General features: G+C 37.1%; 1 protein-coding gene across 1 annotated transcript; it reads left to right on the top strand.

The window, feature by feature from the left end:
- Nucleotides 1–8,921: 8,921 nt before the first annotated feature.
- LOC121240555 (protein WHAT'S THIS FACTOR 1 homolog, chloroplastic) lies at nucleotides 8,922–10,871 on the top strand. The gene has a single exon (XM_041138017.1). It carries the CDS (start codon nucleotides 9,575–9,577, stop codon nucleotides 10,754–10,756), a length of 1,182 nt encoding a protein of 393 aa, XP_040993951.1. The 5' UTR covers nucleotides 8,922–9,574; the 3' UTR covers nucleotides 10,757–10,871.
- Nucleotides 10,872–22,581: the final 11,710 nt, after the last annotated feature.

Raw genomic sequence — 22,581 nt, 5'->3', positions numbered from 1 at the left:
TTGTTCTCGGACGAAATGGATGTTGATTTCAATTTGCTTGGTTCGATGATGAAAGATTGGATTTTTTGCCATGTTCAAGGCACTGATTTTATCAAAGTATAAGGTTGGGGTGGGCAACTTGTAACCAAGAGAAGAGAGATGATGCACAAACCACATTAGTTCAGTAGTAGTTGTTGCAAGTGAACGATATTTTACTTTAGCCGTGGGGCGTGCTACGGTGGCCTGTTTCTTCGCACCCCATGATAGAAGATTCAAACCCTTGTAAATGGCAAAGTTGGTTGTAAACTGATGGTCATCGTGGGAGCTAGCCCAGTCGGCATCACAATACCCAGTGAGAGCAAGAGGGCTCTGAGTAAAATGCAAGCTGTGAGTTAGAGCTCCCTTTAAGTAAAGAAAAATGTTCTTGACATCAACGAGATGAAGAGTACAGGGCTACTGCATAAATTGGCGGGGCTACTGCATAAATTGGCTTACAACATGAACAACGAAGGTAATGTCAGGGCGAGTTATAGTCAAGTACTGGAATGACCCAACCATTTGACGAAAGAGAGTGGGATCCAGAAGCATATCATCTTCAAGAGCAGATACTTGAGAACCAGAGACAATGGGAGTTGACACAGGCTTGGCACTGTCCAAACCAAATTTCTACAGTAAGGTCACAAGATAATGTGATTGAGTAAGGGTAAGAGAGCTCGTCACGGGCAACTTGAACACCAAGGAAATAGTAGAGATTCCAAGATTTTCCATATGAAAAATAGTAGATAAATGGGAATTAAATTTCTGCATGGAGGAAGGAGAGTTGCCAATGTGAATAATGTCGTCGACATAGATGAGAAGAAGCAGAAAATCTAAACCTTAACGCCGAAAGAAAAGTGACGTATCATAGGGACATCAAGTGAAGCCCATCTGCTAAAGATAAGTGCTAAATTTCATATACTAGGTGCGAGGAGCTTGTTTCAGTCCATACAAAGCTTTATGGAGCCAACAAACATGATTTGGTCGAGTGGGGTCTTCAAAACCAAGTGGTTGGATTAATTATACCTTTTTAGACAATTCTCCATGCAAAAATGCATTGCTAACGTCAAGTTGGTTTAAGGACCAACCTTGAGACAAGGCTAAGTGCAGAACCAAGCGGATTGTAGCCGGCTTTACTGTGACACCCCGTATTTTTGTGTATTTTAATTGAATGGGTATTTTAATTAATTTCAATATTGATTCTCTTATTTTAAAATTTATCGGATTTCTTGTTGGTTTATTTTTATGGTTTTTAAGTTGTGAAATTTATTTTGATATGCTTTTTTAATATTAATTATTGTTTTGTATTTAAATTGCTCCTTAATTTAAATTAGTCGTTTGTGGGCTTTAAATTTATTATGTTGTTGGATTTTTATTATTATTTTATTTTAGCTAATTACTGCATTTAAATTATTTTATTCAACTAACTGTTTTGGAATTCTTTTCGTTGGATCATTTTGTGACCAAAGTTGTGAGGACTGTACCTCATTTCTTTACCTCACTTTTTTCTTTTTTACTCTTTTTCTTTTCCTTCTTCTCTTTCTTTTTCTCCTTATTTCCTTTGCTTCTTCCTCCTGCGCGCGACCTTCTCCTCCATTTCCCTTCTGTTTTCTTCATCCACCCCTAAGGCTGCTGTGCGTTGCCCGTTGCCGTCACCGCCCCTCCCATGCTCCTCCCCATCGGCTGGCGATCCTCCACTTAAAGTTTCAACCTCTATCACACCGCCTTGAGCCTCCACGCACGGCTTCAAGCTGCACGGTCTTTGTGCTCCAGCGCCACCATCACGCCACCATTGGCCACCATATTTTCACCACATTACCAGCGACCTCCCAGCTACATAACCCACCCATCCTAAGCCCCAATCCGCTACCTTGGAAGCCCCTCTAACTCATTTTTTGATTTGGGTATTTTGGCCTCCAACTGCTGCCCATGCCACCACCCATGGCCAACTATCGCCACCATTAGTTTCACCAATACCTCTAAGCTATTCCCTAGTAATATCAAGTCTTCATTTGTCCCCGTTCAAAATCTAGCATTTTGAGACCCACGACCATTGTCCAAAATACACTGTTTCGTTGCTGTACTACCACTTATAGCATCTCCATGATCCTTCAAAAAGTATATTATTATGCTGTAAGTATTTTTTCAAAGAACTTTTTGAGATTTAAATGTATTTTTGTGCTAACTCATATTTACTGTGAACTGGTTGGTTGTGCCGGACTGAGTCCGAGGAGTAAGGGGTCGGTTGGATTAGAGGATGGAGTTGTTGTGTGAGTAGATTATGTTGGGATTTGTTGGCTGTTGGATATTTGTGTTGTGTCTTGTACATTGCATAATTGAACGCATGTTCATGTTTGTAAATGAAAACTGAGTTTTCGCATAATTGCATACATGTTCATGTGTATATTTGAAAAACTGACTTTTCATGTGAGAGATGATTTTGAGTATGTTTGAAATGATTGGATTGATCTGTTTGAGAGAAAGGAAAAGAGATTATAGGGATGGTGGTCTAGTCCTGCTTGTGATTCCCGCCTACGGTGCCTGTGGTAGGGATGGTGGTATAGTCCCGCTATGATTCTCGCCTACAGTGCATGCGGTAGGGATGGTGGTAAGCAGAGATGGTGGTAGAGTCCCGCCTATGATTCCCACCTACAATGCTCTGATAGGTACCTCTTGTGTGAAAAGGAACTGTAGGGATGGTGGTATAGTCTCGCCTATGATTCTCGCCTACGGTGCACGCGGCAGGGATGGTGGTAAATGGATGGTGGTATAGTCCCACATGTGATTTCCGCCTACGGTGCATACGGTAGGGATGGTGATAAGCAGGGATGGTGGTAGAGTCTCGCCTGTGATTCTGGCCTACAATGTCCGATAAATGATTATGTTGGGTCATTTTCTGGGAAAATGACGGTTATTATTCATAGTGTGTTTTGGGTCAAATGAGATTTTTGGCGTGCGTTGGAAAATAATCATTTTTGGGTCACATTTGTCTTTCGTCATGTACACATGTTTGTTGGTTGCATTAATGCATTTTTATCTCGTGGGTTGTCTGGATTATTACTTACTTGCGATATCGTTTTATGGTATCGTAGATTTTGATGCAGATGATGATGATGTTGAGCTTGAGGAATTGGCTCCGCCGGAGGTGTGATTTGGGATCACTCGCTCGTGTTTGAGATTTGTTTCCCGCTTGTTGAATTATGTATTTTGGAATTATTATGATTTTATGGGATAACTAATACTCTTTAAAACATTTTGTTTTAATTGAATTTGTATAAACAATTCTGGTACTTAGTCAACGTATTTAAATTATCCGTTGCTTTATTTTTGTTGTACATTGTTGCATGTACACACACTTGGCACTTATCGTTGGGATGCATGACCGTATTGTCATCATCCCGACGTCACGATTCTCGCTTTTCTATACGTAGGAGTCGGGGCATCACAGGTGGTATTAGAGCAGTTCGGTTCTAAGTAAAACCATATGTTCCGTAGGTACAGTACCAGAAAATCTTAAAGGTTTATTTTAAAATTATTTTTAGTTAAATTGAATTTATTTAATTTTATTTTATTTAGATTCAAATTTTGTTATTTTATTTTGTTTTGTTTTGTTTGTTTTGTCCAAAGTTGAAAAGTGGGTTAATGGTTAAGTTATGGCAAGAAGATGGTACAACCGAAAATGTCATTATTAAGTCTAAATATTTAGTGTACTAGGCTTGAACTTTTATCGACTTGGTTTGCTTTTATAATATCATGGCTTGAAGGGAACAACATGGTCTGGGTTATCTCTTTGGGGAATAGGATAATTGAGGTTTTAGATTTCGTGGAGATATGACATGAGGCTTTAGAGTAGGAGGTTGTAAGTTCAACAAACTTTAAGGATAGATTTACGATAATTTCACCAAAGATTTAAGGTTTTGTAGATTGTAGGAAATGATTTGTTATCATTTAATGTTTTAGATTTTGAAAGCTTTGGGAGTCGATTGTTTTGTTATTGGATATAAGTTCATCGATCTTACAGATTCCGAAAAATGATTCTTATATAATCTAAGGTTTTAGAATTGCAGATTTGAAGGACTGATTTGTAATAAGATTTGAGTTTTTAATTCCGCAAGCTTGGTGTGCTAGCTTGATTTATTTTGGAGACTGGCTAGTCTGTGACCATTAAAATGGGGTTGATCAGAGTTGAGTTATTGATATAGGGATTTTCAAGGGAAGTATTTCTTTGAGATTGAAGCTATCGACCTAGTTTGGATAATGATTGTTATTAGTTCGAGGTTATAGCAACAAGTTTTGGGATTTGATCCATATCAAATTTAAGGATAATAGTTGGTGTAGATTCAGGCAGGAATTCGTGGTGATTTTGAGAAAAATGTGTAATATTAATGGTTTTGGGAGATCAAGAATTTTCTACCAAAATGTGGTAAGAGTATTTTGGTTAGTAGGTGTTGAGCTACCTTGTGTCAATGGTGTTATTTTGTGATATAATTAAGAATTCAAACCTTGTGTTGATCTTAAGGAATTAGTGGTGATTTGAAATTTTGAGATGATACTTGTAATTAGAGATTAATCATTTGGTTGTGCAAATTATGCTTACTGATGGATAACTTTGGAAGTGGCTAATAGGTTACCAACTTGTAGAATACAATGAAAGTTTGGAAGTTATAGCATAGGAGTCGATTGAGGTTAGCACAGATTATTGTATGGAGCTATTAATCATTGGAAATTACTGGATGTTGTATTAAGGTTCTTGTGGCAAAGGAGATTTTGGATAACATAGCCACCCTAGGAATACTTGGTGTGATATGTCACTGGGGAACTAGTGCGAGAATAATGGAATCGCCTATAGGAGTAGACTTAGTAGAGTATTACTCATGCTTGTTTGGAAGAAGTTGATGGTATGTTTGTCTCAAGCGTGTTCTGGGTTGTATCTTGTAACAGCCTTAGCGTTGATGTTTGACCTTGCAAATTTCGAGGACGAAATTTTATTTAAGGGGGGAGGATGTGATACCCGTATTTTAGTGTATTTTAATTGAATGGGTATTTTAATTAATTTAAATATTGATTCTTTTATTTTAAAATTTATCAAATTTTTCGTTGGTTTATTTTTATGATTTTTAAGTTGTGAAATTTATTTTAATATGCTTTCTTAATAATAATTATTATTTTGCATTTAAATTGTTCCTTAATTTAAATTAGTCGTTTGTGGGTTTTAAATTTATTGTGTTGTTAGATTTTTATTATTATTTTATTTTAGCTAATTACTGCATTTAAATTATTTTATTCGACTTATTGTTTCAAAATTTTTTTCGTTGGATCATTTTTGTAACCAAAGCTGTGAATACTATACTTTTTTTTCCTCTGCTTCTTCCTCCCGTGTGCGACCTTCTCCTCCATTTCCCTTCCATTTTCTTCGTCCACCCCTAGCATCGTCGTGCGCTGCCCGTTTCCGTCACCGCCCCTCTCATTCTCCTCCCCACCGGCCGGCGAACCTCCACTTAAAGTTTCTGCCTCTCTCGCGCCGCCTTGAGTCTCTATGCACTGCTTCAAGCTGCACGGCCTTTGTGCTCCAGCGCCACCGTCGCTCCACCATATTTTCACCACATCACCGGCGACCTCCCAACTACCTAACCCACCCATCCTTAGCCCCGATTCGCCACCCTTGAAGCCCCTCTAACTCATTTTTCGATTTGGGTATTTTGGCCTCCAACCGCCGCCCACGCCGCCACCCACAGCCAACTATCGTCTCCATTAGTTTCATCAACACCTTTAAACCCTTCTATAGTAATCTCAAGTCTTCGTTTGTCTTCGTTTAAAATCTAACATTTTGAGACGCACGACCATTGTCCAAAATACACTTTTTCATTGCTGTGCTACCACTTCTAGCATTTCCGTGGTCATTCAAAAAGTATATTATAGTGCTATAAGTATTTTTCCAAATAACTTTGTGAGATTTAAATGTATTTTTTCGCTAACTCATATTTAATGTAAACTAGTTGGTTGTGCCGGACTGAATCCGAGGAGTAAGGGGGTCGGTTGGATTGGAGGATGGAGTTGTTGTGTGAGTGGATTATGCTGGGGATTTGTTGGCTGTTAGATATTTGTGTCGTGTCTTGTACATTGCATAATTGCATGCATGTTCATGTTTGTAAATAAAAACTGGATTTTTGTATAATTGCATACATGTTCATGTGTATATTTGAAAAACTGGATTTTTATGTGAGAGATGATTTTGAGTATATTTGAAATGATTGGATTGATCGGTTTGAGAGAAATGAAAAGAGATTGTAGGGATGGTGGTAAGCAGGGATGGTGGTAGAGTCTAGCTTGTAATTCCCGCTTACAATGCTCTGATAGGTACCTTTTATGTGAAAATGAACTGTAGGGATGGTGGTATAGTCCCGCTATGATTCTCGCCTACAGTGCATGCGGTAGGGATGGTGGTAAACAGGGATGGTGGTATAGTCCCTCCTTTGATTTTGGCCTATGGTGCATGCGGTAGGGATGATGATAGAGTCCCGTCTGTAATTCTCACATACAGTGTCTGATAAATGATTATGTTGGGTCAATTTTTGGAAAAAATAACGGTTATTATTCATGGCATGTTTTGGGGTCAAATGGGATGTTTGGCATACGTTAGAAAATAATCATTTTCGGAAAAAAAAATTAGGTTTTGGGATCATATTTGTGTTTCGTCATGTACATTTGTTGGTTACATTAATGGATTTTTTTTCTCTTAGATTGTCTAGATTATTATTTACCTATGATACCATTTTATGGTATCACAAATTTTGATGTAGATGATGCTAATGTTTAGCCTGAGAAATTGCCTCTGCCGGAGGAGTGATTTGGGATCACTCGCTTGTGTTTGAGATTTGTTTACCGCTTGTTGAATTATGTTTTTTGGAATTATTATGTTTATACGGCATAACTGTATTACTCTTTAAAACGTTTTGTTTAAGTGAATTTGTATTAAACAATTCTGATACTTAGTCGACATATTTAAATTATCCGCTGCTTTATTTTTGTTGTACACTGTTGCATATACACACACTTATTACTTACGTTGAGATGCGTGACCGTATTGTCATCATCCTAACGTCACAATTTCTGCTTTTCTGTACGTGGGAGTCGGGGCGTCATATTTACGACGAGACATGCAAGTTTGGGACTTTAGATGAGACACAAAATTCTCATCTGATCTCATTTCATCTCATGCCATCTTATTCCCAAACATAATTTAAATACAAAATTTTCTAACTAATCATTACAATATTTTTTAAACTAATCATTATAACTTTTTCAAACTTTCAAATAAAAAATAAAAACAATTCCAACTTTTACAAATCCTTATACAAAAATAATTTATAAAACTATATCATTACAATATTTTAACTTTATAATTTTTTTATTCAACTTTTTCTCTCTACTTTCCCAAAATCTAAAAAATATTTAACTCAAACTGCTTTACTATTATTCACAAAATTCTCATCACATCTCATTCCCCAAACAAACTTGAATAATCAAGGTTGTGTAGCTGAGTAAATCCACTGGCAACCAATGTGCCTTATACTGTTCTAGTGACCCATCATTTGTTTGTAGCCATTTATCATTTGTTTGTTTCTTATGTCTTGCTTTGTATGGACCTATTTGGAGGGTGTTTGTTGGAGTCTCCCTCTCTATTGTTTGTATGTCTTTTATTTTATTTTATTGTTTTTAATAATGGAGATGTGAGATTGGATCTTTAGATCTCTTAATGAGAAAACAATGTATTGCTAATTGACCCAAATAATCTTGGCTTGTACTTCTTTTTAGTTTAATATTAGTACTTAGGGCATTTTGTGTTCTATTTCTATACAAAGGTTAGGAGGTGTTTAAAAAAAATTTCATCTTATTCTATATCATTTCTTTCCTAAACATAATTTAAATACAAATATTTTCAAACTAATCATTACAACTTTCTTAAACTTCTAAACAAAAAATAAATATTTTTCATATTCTAAAATAAAAATAATATTATAACTTTATAATATTTTTTACCAAACTTTTTCTTCCTTTCCCGTTCCTTTTGTCGCAACTTGCATCCTCGTCTCCAACAAATAGCCGACATCATTTGTCGGAGCTAGCTCTAGCAAACAGTCGACATCGTTGTTTTCGTTCCCATCCCTTCGACTGGTACATCTCTCTCTCTCTCTCTCTCTCCACTTTGAACTGTTTTAGAGCTAGCGAACGACATCTGAATATGTAAGAAACCTTGGGAGCGATCATGAACAGGTAGTTTCGGTAATGGTTTTCGTGGCTGTTCTTTGTTTGTGCCTAGTCATCGGTCATTTGCTCGAAGAAAACCATTGAGTTAACGAGTCTATACTTTTAGTGTTATTGGACTAAACTTAATTTTCTAATAAATTTCTTTAAATTTCGGAGCCCTGAAAATAAAATATATTTTTGGTAATTCATTTTATTTAAATAATTTTCTTTCATTTTAGAAATATTTATTAAAATTCATCATTTTATTTTATTATAAAAAATATTATTTTTAGATAAAAAATAAAAAGTTTAGTTTTAAAATTTTGTGTATTCCATTGCAATTATTTTATTTTCCATTATTTTTTTTTGTTATTTCTTGAATTTATCTCATTTAAATCAACTCTAAAAAGAAGGATGAATATCAATTTCTCAAAATTTAAGTTTATTTTATTTTTATAGATGAGATAAGGTGGAATAAGTTGATATTAAAGTTAAAAATTAAATAAAATATTATTAAAATATATATTTTTAATATTATTTTATTTTAAGAATTACAAAAATTAATTTTATTTTATTTTATATAAAAATTTAAAAAATAATAATGATGAGATTATATAATATAAGATGAGATGAGATACTAAAACAAACGAGATCTCAGCTCCCTTCTCTCCCTCCTGTTTTTTTCCCTCCTTTCTCCTCCGCCCATCTGCGCCGTTCCCCAGCCCGTGACCCCCCAGCACACCTCGCAAGCCAGCGCCGCCGCCGTGGCCAATACCACCTCCAGCCACTGGCGTAGCAACCCACCGTCGTGTACCCTAGCCCCCCTGTTTTTCTCTCTCTCTCTTGTTTCTCTCATCCCTCGGCCTCAGCCCCTGCAGTTCCCGCGCCACCACCAGCCACCTCCGCCACCACGCCTCGCCGCCACCACACCTCTCATCCTTCTCGGTTTCCCGGTTTCACTCTCCCTCTCTGAGATTTATCTCCCCCTTTCATTCTCTTCTCTGTACCTCTCTCTCGTGATTAGGGCTCCGCCGCGGCCATCCTCCACGGCGCGGCCCCGTGTGTCACCAGAAGCTCCTCCGCTCGGTTAAACTGGATAATGTTGTCAATGTTGGTATATTTGATTTGATCCAGACTGTATCCGCGCTCGGTGCATGACCAAAGCTGGAGACATGATGTCGGACCTGCCCAGGAAAGGAATAAATTCTTATAATGAGAAAATTTCCGTAGGATAGAGTTTTCGTGCAGTCTGAGTGTTCGACGGTTGGTTCCAGAGACACCTTTTTTTTGTTCTCTCAAAATGCACTGAAGCATGTCGTTGAGCTTAAACCAGCTTCGCAAATCTTCTGTGCTTACAAATCATGCTCTTATGTCTCAAAAGAATAGTTGTATGTTGATTCCAGTGAATCACAAGTCAAGTGGAGGAAGAAGACCCAAGAAGAAAATCTATCACAGGGTTCATGAACTTGACAAAGTAATGGATTTGCAGAAGAAGCCATCTTTAATCCTTCAGCTCAAATCTATCATCCAATCTCAAAAGCACCATTCGCTCCTTCTCAGAGACCTTGAAAAACAAGTTGGGTTTGTTCAGAAATGGAATTTTATGACTGTCATTGAGAAGTATCCGTCAATATTCCGCGTTGATGGCGGTAGCACAACACCACCTTCTGTTAGGCTTACTGCCAAAGCGCAAAAGATTGCATATGACGAAGCTGAAGCCAGAAACATGATGGAACCTATTCTGGTTAAGAATCTAAGGAAACTGTTAATGTTATCAGTTGATTGTCGGGTACCACTAGAAAAAATTGAATTCATCGAGTCTGAATTGGGTTTGCCGAGTGACTTCAAGGAGTCTTTGATTCCAAAATACCCAGATATCTTTTCAGTGAAGGAAGTCAAAGGGAAGGGTTATCTTCAATTGGAAAACTGGGATTCTTTACTGGCAGTCACTGCACGTGAGGAAAGATTAGCACGCGAAGGGATTATGAACTTTGCCGGGGTTCAAAAAAAGGTTAGAATCTCGAAAGACGGTAACTATCAAGGCCCATACGCTTTTAGATTGAATTTTCCAGCTGGCTTCAGGCCAAACATGAGTTATCTTGCGGAACTTGAGAAGTGGCAGAAAATGGAATTTCCTTCTCCGTACTTAAATGCTAGGAGATTTGAAGCTAAAGATCCAAAGGCTCGAAAACGAGTGGTGGCAGTTCTTCATGAGCTCCTCAGTTTGACCATGGAGAAAAGGATGACATCTGCACAGTTGGATGCATTTTATTCTGAGTATCTGTTACCGTCTCGATTATTGCTTTGCTTGATAAAGCATCATGGTATGTTTTACATCACTAATAAAGGTGCTAGAAGTACTGTTTTTCTCAAAGAAGCTTACGATGGTTCGAATTTGATAGATAAATGTCCCTTGTTGTTATTTTACAATAAGTTTGTAGCACTCAGTGGTAGAAAAGATATGCATTTGCATGGCGGGATGCCTTCTTCGTAGCTACATTAGGAGTTGAAATATTTCTTGTGTACTGAAAAAGAGATATGAACGGAAGCTGGCATCCATTTTTTTATAACGTTTTCCTTCTTGAAGAGAATATGATATGATTGAGAAATCTGTTCTTTTATTGGTACTTAGTACTCGCTGTTAACTCTTTCCTGTGCTGCCAAGATCTTTTAGATCAATTGACAACACCTTGATTTCTCACTAAGAGAATCAAGGATCGAATCCCCCTCCCATGTATAAAAAAAGAAAAAACTCTTTCCTCTGCTTTTGTGAGGGTGTTCGAGAATTAAGGGTGTTGGTATTTTTTAATAAATAGTACTTATAATTAACGTTTTTAATATCATTACCGTTGCAAAGCTTTCCTTAAATTTTTTCTCTCTAATTTTGGAGTTAGTCTTATACGGCTTTGTTTCTTTTTGAATTCAAGTGTGTAGCCGTGTCTGCAAGCGATTATTAAGTTCTTAACGTTTAGTGCTTTATGGGTATTAAAACGTTGGCTGTCTTAATTGCCCACTGCCGTTTGGTTGATTAAAACGTCTACTATTCTTTATATTGCTTTTTTGTTGAATTGCCGTTGGAATTCAATTGGGTAGGGTGGTGTTTTTTCTTTTTCGGACGAAAGAGAGTGAAACATTTTTAGAGAGGAGAAAAAAAAAAAATTTACGTAGATACATTTTTGCGAGTTTTTTCTAGACAAAAGATAGGTATTCTTTTAGTGGAGTTTTAGACTCAACCATTTGTGCAGAGTAGGTTTGAGCTATACGACGATTAATTGAGTTATTGTATCCTAGAGGAGACAAGTCAATAGGAGGTCTGCTACATTGATTCATTTAAAACTTTGTATATCGCATAGGGCTTGAATCTCCTTAAAGAGAGTAAAATATTTGTACCTCAATCCAAACTGGTTTCGTTTGAATATTAAGTTCATTGTAATTTTTATTACGTTATTGTGTATTTCATTAACAATTTTAAGGAGTTTTCAGATGGAGCCTACAACCAAAAAATGCACGAAAAGCTTTGGAGATCTCAATAAGCTCTTCCATTCCAAGGGAGCCAATTTCAAAAGATAGAAGTGCAAGGTGCTCTTCTATGTAAGCTTATTGAACGTCTCACATGTTCTCACGACAAAGGTAAGTTTAGTTTATGAAAATGGCGTCTTGCCCAAAGGTTAGATTTCAAGAAGTAGTTTTTTGAAGCCACAGAAAAAGAATTTCAAAAAATTTAGGTCTCGTTTGTTGTCGCAGATGAGATGAGATGAGTTGAGATTAAAGATAAATTTGAATAAAATATTGTTAGAATATATATTTTTAATATTATTTTTGTTTTGAAATTTGAAAAAGTTAAATTGTTTATTTTATTTTATGTGAGAATCTGAGAAAGTTGTAATGATTAGATGAGTTGAGAGGAGTTGTGAAAACAAATGAGGCCTTAGTAGACCTCACAAAAAGCGCTTTCCAAGCCAAAATGGTAAGAATCAAGGACCTTCTTCACAAAATTCATCCTGTTTTGTCTGTGACAAAAGTGGACAATATGCTCAAATTTGCAAGTTTCGAAAACGAGAAAATAATCCTCAAGTTAACATAATTGAGGAACCATTTGTAACAATGATTACTGACAATAACATGGTTCGATTTGTTGATGGGTGGTAGGTAGATTTTGATGCCAATAGGCATGTTTGCTATAATAAAGGTTGGTTAAAAAATTATACTCCATTTAAAGAAGAGAAACTATTATGCTTGGTAATTCAAGTAAAATCAATGTTGTTGGAAGTAGTGAGGTTGAGTTGAAATTCACCTCTATATGTATATTGACGCTCAAAGATGTGCTCTATACATTGTCTATTAGGAAGAATTTGATGTTGAGTTTTTTGCTCATCAAACTATTGAATCTGATCACTTTATTATTACGAAAAATGGAGTTTTGTGGGTAAGAGCTATGTTTGTGATGAAATGTTTAAATTGAATGTTGAGAATAAAACATCGAATGTTTCTGTTTATATGCTTTATTCTTTAGATTTTTGGCATGCACGTTTGGAGTACCTGCTATACTCAAAAGTTTTAGTGATGCCAATTGAAATACCTTGTTAGGTAATTCTCTTTCAACTATTCTGGTTATATGTTTACCTTGGGTGGTGGTGATATATGTTGGAAGTCTAAAAACCAAACGATTATTGCTAACTCAACCATGGAAGCTGATCTTATAGCTTTAGCTTCAACAAGTGAGGAAGCAAACTGGTTAAGAGATTTATTAAATGAGATTGCCTTGTGGGAAAAATCAGTTCCATCCATATTAATTCATTATGATAGTACTGCTACAATTGGTAGAGTACAAAACCATTATTATAATGGTAAATCCAGATATATAAGAAGTAAACACAGTACTGTAAGATCTCATTTGATTGATGGTGTTATAAACGTGGATTATGTCGAGTTTTGTGATAATCTTGCAAATTCATTAACCAAGGCCTTGAGACTTTATCAGAATTTGTTGTTTGAACTCTTGCCAACATACCAACATCTCCATAAGGCTCACCAATTGCATATGGTCACCACTCACCTCACATGCTACCATATTTTGCATCTACCATCAACCACCAGAATTCCACGGAGAGGGATGACATAATTCCATAACCATTTCACCACCAATGCTTTATTGATAAAAGCAATTTTTCGACCCATAAACTACTTGGAGAAGCTTGGGTGCAAACCTTTGATGGCTAGACTAGGGCTCTGTTTGGATAGTGAAAATGTTTCATTTCATCATTATAATTTTTCTAAATTTTTGCACAAAATATAATAAACAAATCAATTTTTTCAATTTTCAAAACAATAATAATATTAAAAAATAATATTCTAACAATATTTTATTTAACTTTCAAATTTTATCTCAACTCATTTCATCTCAATTCACTATCCAAACGGCACCTTTGAAACTTGAATTCATTCCCATAAGAAATCCCTCTAAAGCATCTCAAGACGCTAACTACACCACCACAGAGGAAAAATAGAGGCAAGATAAGTAGGAAAGCTAAGCGACTCAGAGAGTACTCATAATTAAAGTATGCCTCCTGCCTGCGGATAAATATTGCCACTTTCGCCCAAAACGCCATACAGATGGATTTCTCCTTAAACAACACCCCCTATGGAAGACCCAGATACTTCATTGGTAGATATGATACCTTACGACAAAATAAATGTCAAACTACTAATGTTGTCTCCCAATTCAGTTGGTACCAACTTTTTCTTGCCTAAATTGATTTTCAGTCCAGAAACAACTTTAAAGCAAAAATATGCAAATGACATTTGGTTATGGAAGAAATGACTTTGGCAGAATTGGATTCTTAAGAAGATGCCTTTCTTTGTTGAAAAGAAAGTTGATTCTGGTGGATGGTAGTATTCAAAATTTAGGAATTCTTTTAGCCTCTAAATGTGAATGTTGTATTCAACTCCAAATAGAATTGTTTCATCACTTTTTATGTGAGGGTGTAGGAGCTCAAAAAGTTTGGAATTTCTTTGCTGATGCATGTCGTATGAGGATTTTTCAGATTCAGAATTGGGAGGGGATGATGAACTTATGGTGGCAAAGAGTTTCCATGTCTTCTCAGGTTGGATGGCTTCGGGGAGTTCTTCCTATTGTTATTTCTTGGACGATATGGAGAGTTAGATGTGCGGCAAGAATAGAAGGGACTAAATTCAATCTTGATGATATTATCCGAACTGTCAAAATATTAATCAGAGAGATCTCAGGTAAGATAAAAAAAATTTGAACTTTGGGCAATAATGATAGGGCGGTAATGGAGTGTTTATCTTGCCCCGTTATGCCTGTGGTTTCAAAGTCAATTAAATTAATTGCTTGGAAATCGCCGGAGAAATGGAGATTTAAATTAAATGTGGATGGAGGATCGTGTGGTAAGCCAGGGGAGGCCGATGGGGGTGGTGTTATTCGGAATCATAAAGGATTGGTTGAGGCTGGTTTTGCACACTCATATGGGTAGGCTACTAATACAGTTGTTGAATGTCAGGCTCTCCTTATGGTTTACGGCTATGTAAACAATTGGGTTTGCGTGATATTTTGGTGGAGTCAGATTCAACAATTATTGTTGGATGGTTGGCATCGGGGTTTTGTAGATATTGGTTTTATGGGATTTTTGAGAGGAAGTTAGAGAACTTGTGTCTGAACTCCAAGTTCGGTTTCATCATATTTTTAGAGAGGCTAATATGGTTGTAGATTTTTTAGCGAAACAAGGGACTCAAGGGATGAATTTTGAATTTTGTGGTGCAAAATCCACACAAGGACCGATTCGGGGCTTTATTTGTATTGACAAATTTGGTATTCCTTATTTTAGATGTTGAAGGATCTTTATTTTTGGGTTTTTGTTGGGGTTTTGGCATCTGAGTTATTTTTTGTTCTTAATGTAAATACTCAGGTGGTTGATTTGATTGCACAGTATTCATCCGCCATAAGTGAGGGTTTTTCAATAAAACTGGGAAGGGATCACTCTTGGACATGTGATCTCGGCTTTTTATAAAATAAAAAAAAATAAAAAAAAAATCCTGGGTAGGCTTGCAAAATGAGCATTCACTGGCAAACACAAGATGAGGGGATAAAGGATTCTTTTGTTGCAAGTCTAGTGAGAACCTGAGAGAGTGCCATGTATCGAAATTGAATAATGCATAGCAGAAATATGGTGTGCTATCCACTCACATCATCTCTCCTCAAAGCCAAATCTCTTAAGTACAAGAAAAAGACATAACCCCAATTCACATAGTCATATGGCTTCTCCAAATCCAGGTGCAGACCACACTTGGAATCCTTGATTTGACTCAGCTATCGAGGCACTTGCTAGCTATAAGCATTGAGTCTAGAAGCGGCAATAGCTAAGATGGTTCGAACTGTGGTCATTTTGGCAACAGGAGCAAATGTCTTCTCATAATCAACCCCATATTCCTGTTTGTTATCCAGAGCTACTAGGCGAGTTTTGTACCGGTCCAAAGAGCTATCGGAATGAAGCTTTACAGAGAAAACTCATTTACTCCCAATAGGCTTAATTGTAGGGGGACAAGGAACAATATCCCAAGTGTGATTCTCCTCAAGTGCTTAAAGTTCTGTTTGCATTGCATTTTGCCCACACTCATGTTCCATGGCCTATTTGTAGCAAGATGGAATGTAAATAAAGGATAAAGTAGCCACAAGAGAGACAGGGGAGGAGAAACCATACTGATCAAGGGGTCGAGAAGGGTGAGTAGACCCGCGAAGAGTGGTGGAAACAGGAGCAGGATCAGGTGTCGAGTCAAGATCGTGAGAGGGCACAAAGGAAATGGAACCAGACTCTTGTCGACTACTTCTTTCATACACAAAACCAGGTTTGAACCTTTCCACAATTATCGGGGAATCAGAAAAGCTAGGCAGAAGAGATAAAGATGCAGATGGCAACTCAACATGAGATGGAAAGAAATATTGATTTTCAAAGAAAACCACATTCCTAAAAACTCGTATACGACGAGCATGAGGATCATAACAAACATAACCCTTTTGAGGTATAGTATAACCAAGAAAAACACACTTAACAGATTGAGCAGTAAGTTTATGTCGTTCATGAGAAAGGAGATGCATAAAACAAATACAACCAAATGCTCGAAGATCAGAATAAGAAGGATAATGACCAAACAACTTAAAGAAAGGAGAAACATGATGTAATGTAGGAGATGGTAAGCGATTGATCAAATGAACCGAAATAGAAAGCGCTTCACACCAAAAGTGAGGAGGAACAGATGATTCAAGTAAAAAAGTTCTTACCACATTAAGAAGGTGAATATTTTTCCTTTCAACAACACCATTTTGCTGTGGTGTCGAAGGACAAGAACGCTGAGAGATGATCCATTTACTTTAAAGAAAGTCCTGAAACTCATTAAACATATATTCGTCACCAGAATTAGAGCATAAGACCTTGATGCTGGCAGAGAATTGAGTCTTAAGGAGTGCAAGAAAATGCTTAAAGATTGAAAAAACTTCGGCCTTAGCCCGGAGGAAGTAAACCCAAGTAAAGCAACTAAAGTCATTAATAAAAGTAACAAAGTACTTGTAATGTGCATGAGAAAAACAAGTGCAATCCCCCAAACATCACTATGAATAATATCAAAATATTGTGAGGCACGAGATGCATGATGAGGAAAAGGTAGAACTTTACTTTTGCCAAGTTTGCATGATGTACAATCAAAAGAAAGACCAAGAGAAGAACATGTTTTATTTCCCAATAATCTAGAATTAAACAAAGTACGAAGTACATCAGAGTTTGGATGGCCTAGACGTCTATGCCACATCTTATTTTCAGAACCAACAACATTACATGCAAAGGAAAGTAAAGGAAAACTAGGAATAATAGTGGAATGAGAAACGTGAATAGGAAAGAGTCGTCCCACTTTAGGCCCCATCGCAATCATCTTCCCTGACACTTGATCCTGTACAACACAACCAGAATGGGAGAAATGAATATTACAATTATTATCAACTAATTGACCAACAGAAATAAGATTTGTGGAGAGGTCATGAGACATAAAATATCAGTTAAGGAAGATGAAAGATCACCAACAACATTGATAGGCAGAGAACTACCATTAGTGGTGTTAATTTTCAGATTTTCATAATAATTTCTGACATTGGAAAGAGGAACTACAGTATTGGTCATATGGTTAGAGGCTCCGGAGTCAAAATACCATGGCTTAGAATAAACATTATAATTACCTGAGAGCCCAAAAGCAGAAAAAGCATAAATGATCATCTGTTGTACCATTTTAGGAGTGAGTGTGTTCAGGTTTGCTAAGGTTGTAGGAGCAGGAATAGGAACAATCGGCGAGGCTGCATGCAATGCAGCAGAACTAGAGGCACCAGTGGAGGCATGATAAGCAGTACTCTACTTCCTTTCAGGTCGAATGGGACAAGTAGAGATGATATGACCCTGTTTCTTGCAGTAGTTATAGAACTTCTTAGGGCAATCCCGAGCAATGTGACCAAAAGTTTTACAACTAAAACACTGGACAGCACGCATGTTCTATCCTTATTCCTCCCCTGTGCTGCATAAGCCACAGAAACAAGTGCACTAACATTAGTCCGATGTTCCATGGCAGCCTGAGTTATGATACGCTGCTCCTCACGAAGAAGTTCACTCAAACAGGCATCCAGAGATGGTACAAGATGATGATTCATCATATTAGAACATGCAGTTTCAAAATCCGAACGGAGCTTCATCAAGAATTGATCTCTCTTGCTTGTTTTATGCACTGCTTGAACAACATAGAGAGCGGCAGCAGGAACATTAGCATAAACAATATTTGAATAATTAGCCCAAAGATTTTGAAAACCAGAAAAATATTTCTCAATGAAGAGACTTCCCTGTGTGAAATTAGCCATCTCATACTCCAATTGAAAATGCCGAGCGGTGTTGTTTTGATTTTAAACTTTATTTGGATAACCCCACATGGCAGTGGCAGTTTTATAAGACCTCAAATTGAGAATAAAGTGAGGCTCAACTGAACTAAGGATCCAAGTTATAACCAGAGCATCTTTAATTTTCCATTTAGACAAAGTTGTGATATCACCAGGTATTGGATCACTCCCATCAATATGACCTACAATTCTTTTCCTTTGGCAAACAATTGAAACTAAAACTTTCAAGCAAAATAATCTTTGCCAGTAAAACGAATATGAAATGATTCTAATTTATCTGACGGCATAATGGAACCTCGAATAAATTATCCCACCAGAAGTTTGCAGAAACATAATGTGTCTAAACCAAAACCAAACAGATGGCGTAAGCAAAAACAGAGAGGACCGGAAAAAAAAAAAAGTCCAAACCAGAAACAAATGTCTGTGCCGAGAGCCTAAACCGAAAAACAAGAAGCCCAAACAGAGCTCGCACACAGTGCCGAGAGCTCAACAGAAACAACGTACCCACCAAGTGCCGAAATGAAGAAGAGAAGCAAAACCCACCAACCGAAGTGCCGAAATCCACAATCGCGGCAACAGACAGCGCCGAAAACCTCGAAGAAGCACTCAGACAGTGCCAAGAATCTCCAAGAAGCACGAAATCCACTCGAAGGCGCCGAAAGCCACAAGAAACCCAGAGGAAACTCAGATAGCGCCGATAATGCAAGAAAGGGAAAAAAAAAAAAAAATTCGTGAAAGACAGGCAACTATGAACCTGCTCTTGATACCATGTCAAAATACTCAGAAAACCCAAGAGAAACCGAGAACTTTGTTTTTGGAGAACTACTCTGTGAGTTTTTGCCACTTTCATTATATCGTAAATTCCATCTATACACGGAAGTATATGCTATACACGGAGTCTAGCTGATTCCTAATATTCAGGTAAGATAATCTGTACATCTAATATTAATAGAGTCCTAAATTGTATAAATTCCTAAAATTGTATACGGTACCGAGTTGACCCATCTTATTTGTCTATGCGGTGGGGATAGCTTGTTAGAGGATTGACGTGAAGAGTTTCGAAGCCAGCATGAGATTCACTGATTAATTTCCCTCTAAATGCTATATATTAGAAATTATATGTAAATGGTTATTTTAGCAGTTTTTTTATTTAGAATTTCTATTTTATCAGTTCTTTGGTTGTGAGTCTTGTTTGGTTAGTGGGAAGTATTTCATGCTTTTCTTAAAACTTCGGGTCTACACAAGCAAGTCTTGTAGCCTTGTAAGTAATCAGAGAGCTGTACCTTTTTAACTAAATTAGCAGTATGGCTATATGATATAATTTCATAAATAATATATTAGATTGGTTCTGATAACTATATTGATAATGTAGGTAATTATGAATTTGTAGTGGTTTGTGCTCTTTTTCCTGCTCTTTGCTTTTGTTTGATGTTTGCTTTTGTAAATTCCCTGTGTACTTGAGTTTGTCCTTTGCGCTTATAGTGTATTTGGTTTTATTTATGAAGAGGGAAAAAAGATGCATCAAGTTCTATTGATTACAGCTTTTTGTAGTAGAATGTTGAATACAATAAAATATATACATCAAGTTTTTTTATAGCTTTAGGTGATGGATTTTAATAGGGTCAAATTTTTGTTTTTATTTAAAGGTTTATTTTTTTCTGAGCAGAATCTAGTTTGTTGGAGGAGAGAAACTGATATTTTATTCTAGAGGGAAGAGAGGAGAGACTATTTCTGAAATTTCTCTAAGTGAATTACTTCTCAAGTGGCTTACTTTGTGCCAATGCATACATGGGTATTTGTAGGCTTGTAGATTCACCTAGCATTTACTTTAATACATGAACTTCCCTAGTACACGAACACCCAAGTACATGAATATCCCAAATACATGAATCACTTCTTTCAAGATGAACCTTCACTCTAGTTCATGAATCTACCAAAAGACACAACTCTTCATCTAACATTTACTAAATTAAGTTTATTATTCAACAATATATAGGAAAACTTGGATGATGGTTTCAAGATAAAGTTTTGGTATGATGTATGGTGCAAAGATCAGCCCCTCAAAGAAGTTTTCTTGGATCTATTTAACCTTGCCAGGGCCAAGGAAGCATCGACGCCAAGCAATTTACAGCTGTCCAATGGCTCTCCTCAATGGGAAATGGTGTTTACATGTGCGATTCAGGATTGGGAGGTGGATTACTTTACCTTTTTTTATGCTCGGCTGTATGCTGTCATATAGAGATAGGGTGGTGTAGATAAGTTGTGCTGGAGCATATCCATCTGAGGGGTGTTTGAAGTTTTCGTTTTATAATGCATTAGTTTCCCACAGTAACATCTCTTTTCCATGGAAGACCATTTGGAGGAGCAAGGCTCCCTCAAGAACAACTTCTTTGTCTGGACGGCTGTGCTGGAGAAGATTCTTACCCTGTATGGATTGAATAAGAGATGTTTCATTTTACCTATCAAAAAAAGGAAGAGATCTATTTTGTTGGTAGAATGGTGCTGTATGGGCAAGCGGGATGGGGAATTGGTGGTCATCTCTCACTTAACTGTGAGGTATCCAACTCCTTGTGGCAGACAGTGCTAAGCCTATATGGATTCCCATGATTGATGCCTAGATGAGCGATGGATCTATTAGCATGTTGGAAAGGGTGGTTTGGGTCACCGCAGTGAGATCTTATGGAAAATTTTCCCAATTTGCTGACTGTGGAAGAACTCAAGGCTTTTTTTTTATAATTCACTTATCCATTGGATGACAGCCTTCCTATGCTTTCCTAGCTTTAGGCTTTAGCTTTTTAGGACTTTTTTTTTAATCTCCTTTTCTTCTCTCATTTGGTGTATTCCTGAGTCAGCCAGGATTTGCATTGGAGCATTTCCAAGCGAGGGATGTTTACTTCTTTGGTGGTCATACATCTAGAGCGACTGGGAGTAATATTTCTGTGAATTCTACCTGAATATATTATATTTTTTTTCTAATAATTGTACCTATGCATAAGAGTTATTGTATCCCAAGCACAAGAACAACTTTATAGTTGTTTATATTCAGCTGAAACAATGACCCTCCTTTATTATTACTTGATTGCAGAGAAGGATATAGCAAAACTAGCTTGTTATGCTTCATCTAATTATATGTTATTCTCAAATGATAGTGAAAACACAACCTAAATGATGACATGCTCTTATGGAACTACGCCATGGTATTGGGGCAGTTAACCCCTAGGGGTTGGCTCAAGTGGTAAGGGGCTTGGGCTTGGGGATATGCACCCCCCAAGTCTAAGGTTCAAATCTCCTTGGGTGCAAACAATCTCAAGGAGCCATCAGACTGGGAGATTTTCTCCTTGAATTACCCGAGGTGCACTTGCGGGAAATTCCTTGCCGAGGGCCTGTGCATCTCTGGGATTAGTCGGGACGCTGTTCCTGACACCCCATGCCAATAAAAAAAAAAACAATGGTATTGGGGCAGTCGAGCCTGCAATACTTAACTTCTCAAATACTTGCAAAAAGAAATATTTAAATTCTAAAAATAATTACCATAGTTTCTCTATCTCCCCTTGGTATGCAAAGTGCAATAATGCTTTCATCAACCTGCAAATTGCAGGGCCGTTGGCATTTTTTGTCCTGAGAAGTTTGATAAATGGCTATATTTATATTCACATGGCTACTTGCTTATGTTTTTAGCATTGGTGTATTTTGAATCTTTGTTCTTGCATTCTCCGTTGTACTTTTTCTCCTCTCTCTGCTCATCGTTCTAAGAATTGTGTATCAACCACGATAATCATCCTAAATTTCTCCTGTCCTAAGAATTTTGATCGATGTTTTTGAACAAAAGGTCAGGGATAAGACTGAAGCCTCAGCCATTATGTATTCTGACCGCATGAGGTTGGCAGATGAAGTTGGTTCTGTTCTTCCAATATAAAGTTATAAACTCTCCTTGACAGCTAACCCCTTTGTGTTCAAGCCAAACAGTTCACTGGTATTAGCAGTGTCTAACATACAACATCTTGTTTCCACTCACTGACTTCGATGAAGGACCTGGTGCTTAGGCTCTCAAAAACAAATAATGCATTTTTGTTTTGTATGTGAGAGCAAAGGAAAACTCTCAAGTTATATTGGCATCTGAATTTAAGGCTCAGTGGGGCTTGCTTGTGACTAACTATTTGACATGCTACCAAACTAGCCTGGTATGTCATACGTGTAATTGTACATTGGCTTAACAGCCCACCTGCTCTTATCTTTGTAATTTCATCGAACTTCTCTGAAGCCTTTTTCTCTTTAAACCGCACTAAGATGCCAAGCATTTGTAGGTAGTGGGCATACTGACTTTGTAATTGGCAGTTGTTGCCCATTCTTGGATTAATAATTCTTGTTTTACTTAA

The sequence above is a fragment of the Juglans microcarpa x Juglans regia genome, chromosome 1D (genome assembly GCF_004785595.1).
Source record: "Juglans microcarpa x Juglans regia isolate MS1-56 chromosome 1D, Jm3101_v1.0, whole genome shotgun sequence".
Taxonomy (NCBI): Eukaryota; Viridiplantae; Streptophyta; class Magnoliopsida; order Fagales; family Juglandaceae; genus Juglans; species Juglans microcarpa x Juglans regia.
This window is presented reverse-complemented; position numbering and strand designations above follow the sequence as displayed.

Coding starts and splice junctions, on each gene's coding strand:
- LOC121240555 (XM_041138017.1), top strand. CDS start 9,575: ATGTCGTTGAGCTTAAACCAGCTTCGCAAATCTTCTGTGCTTACAAAT.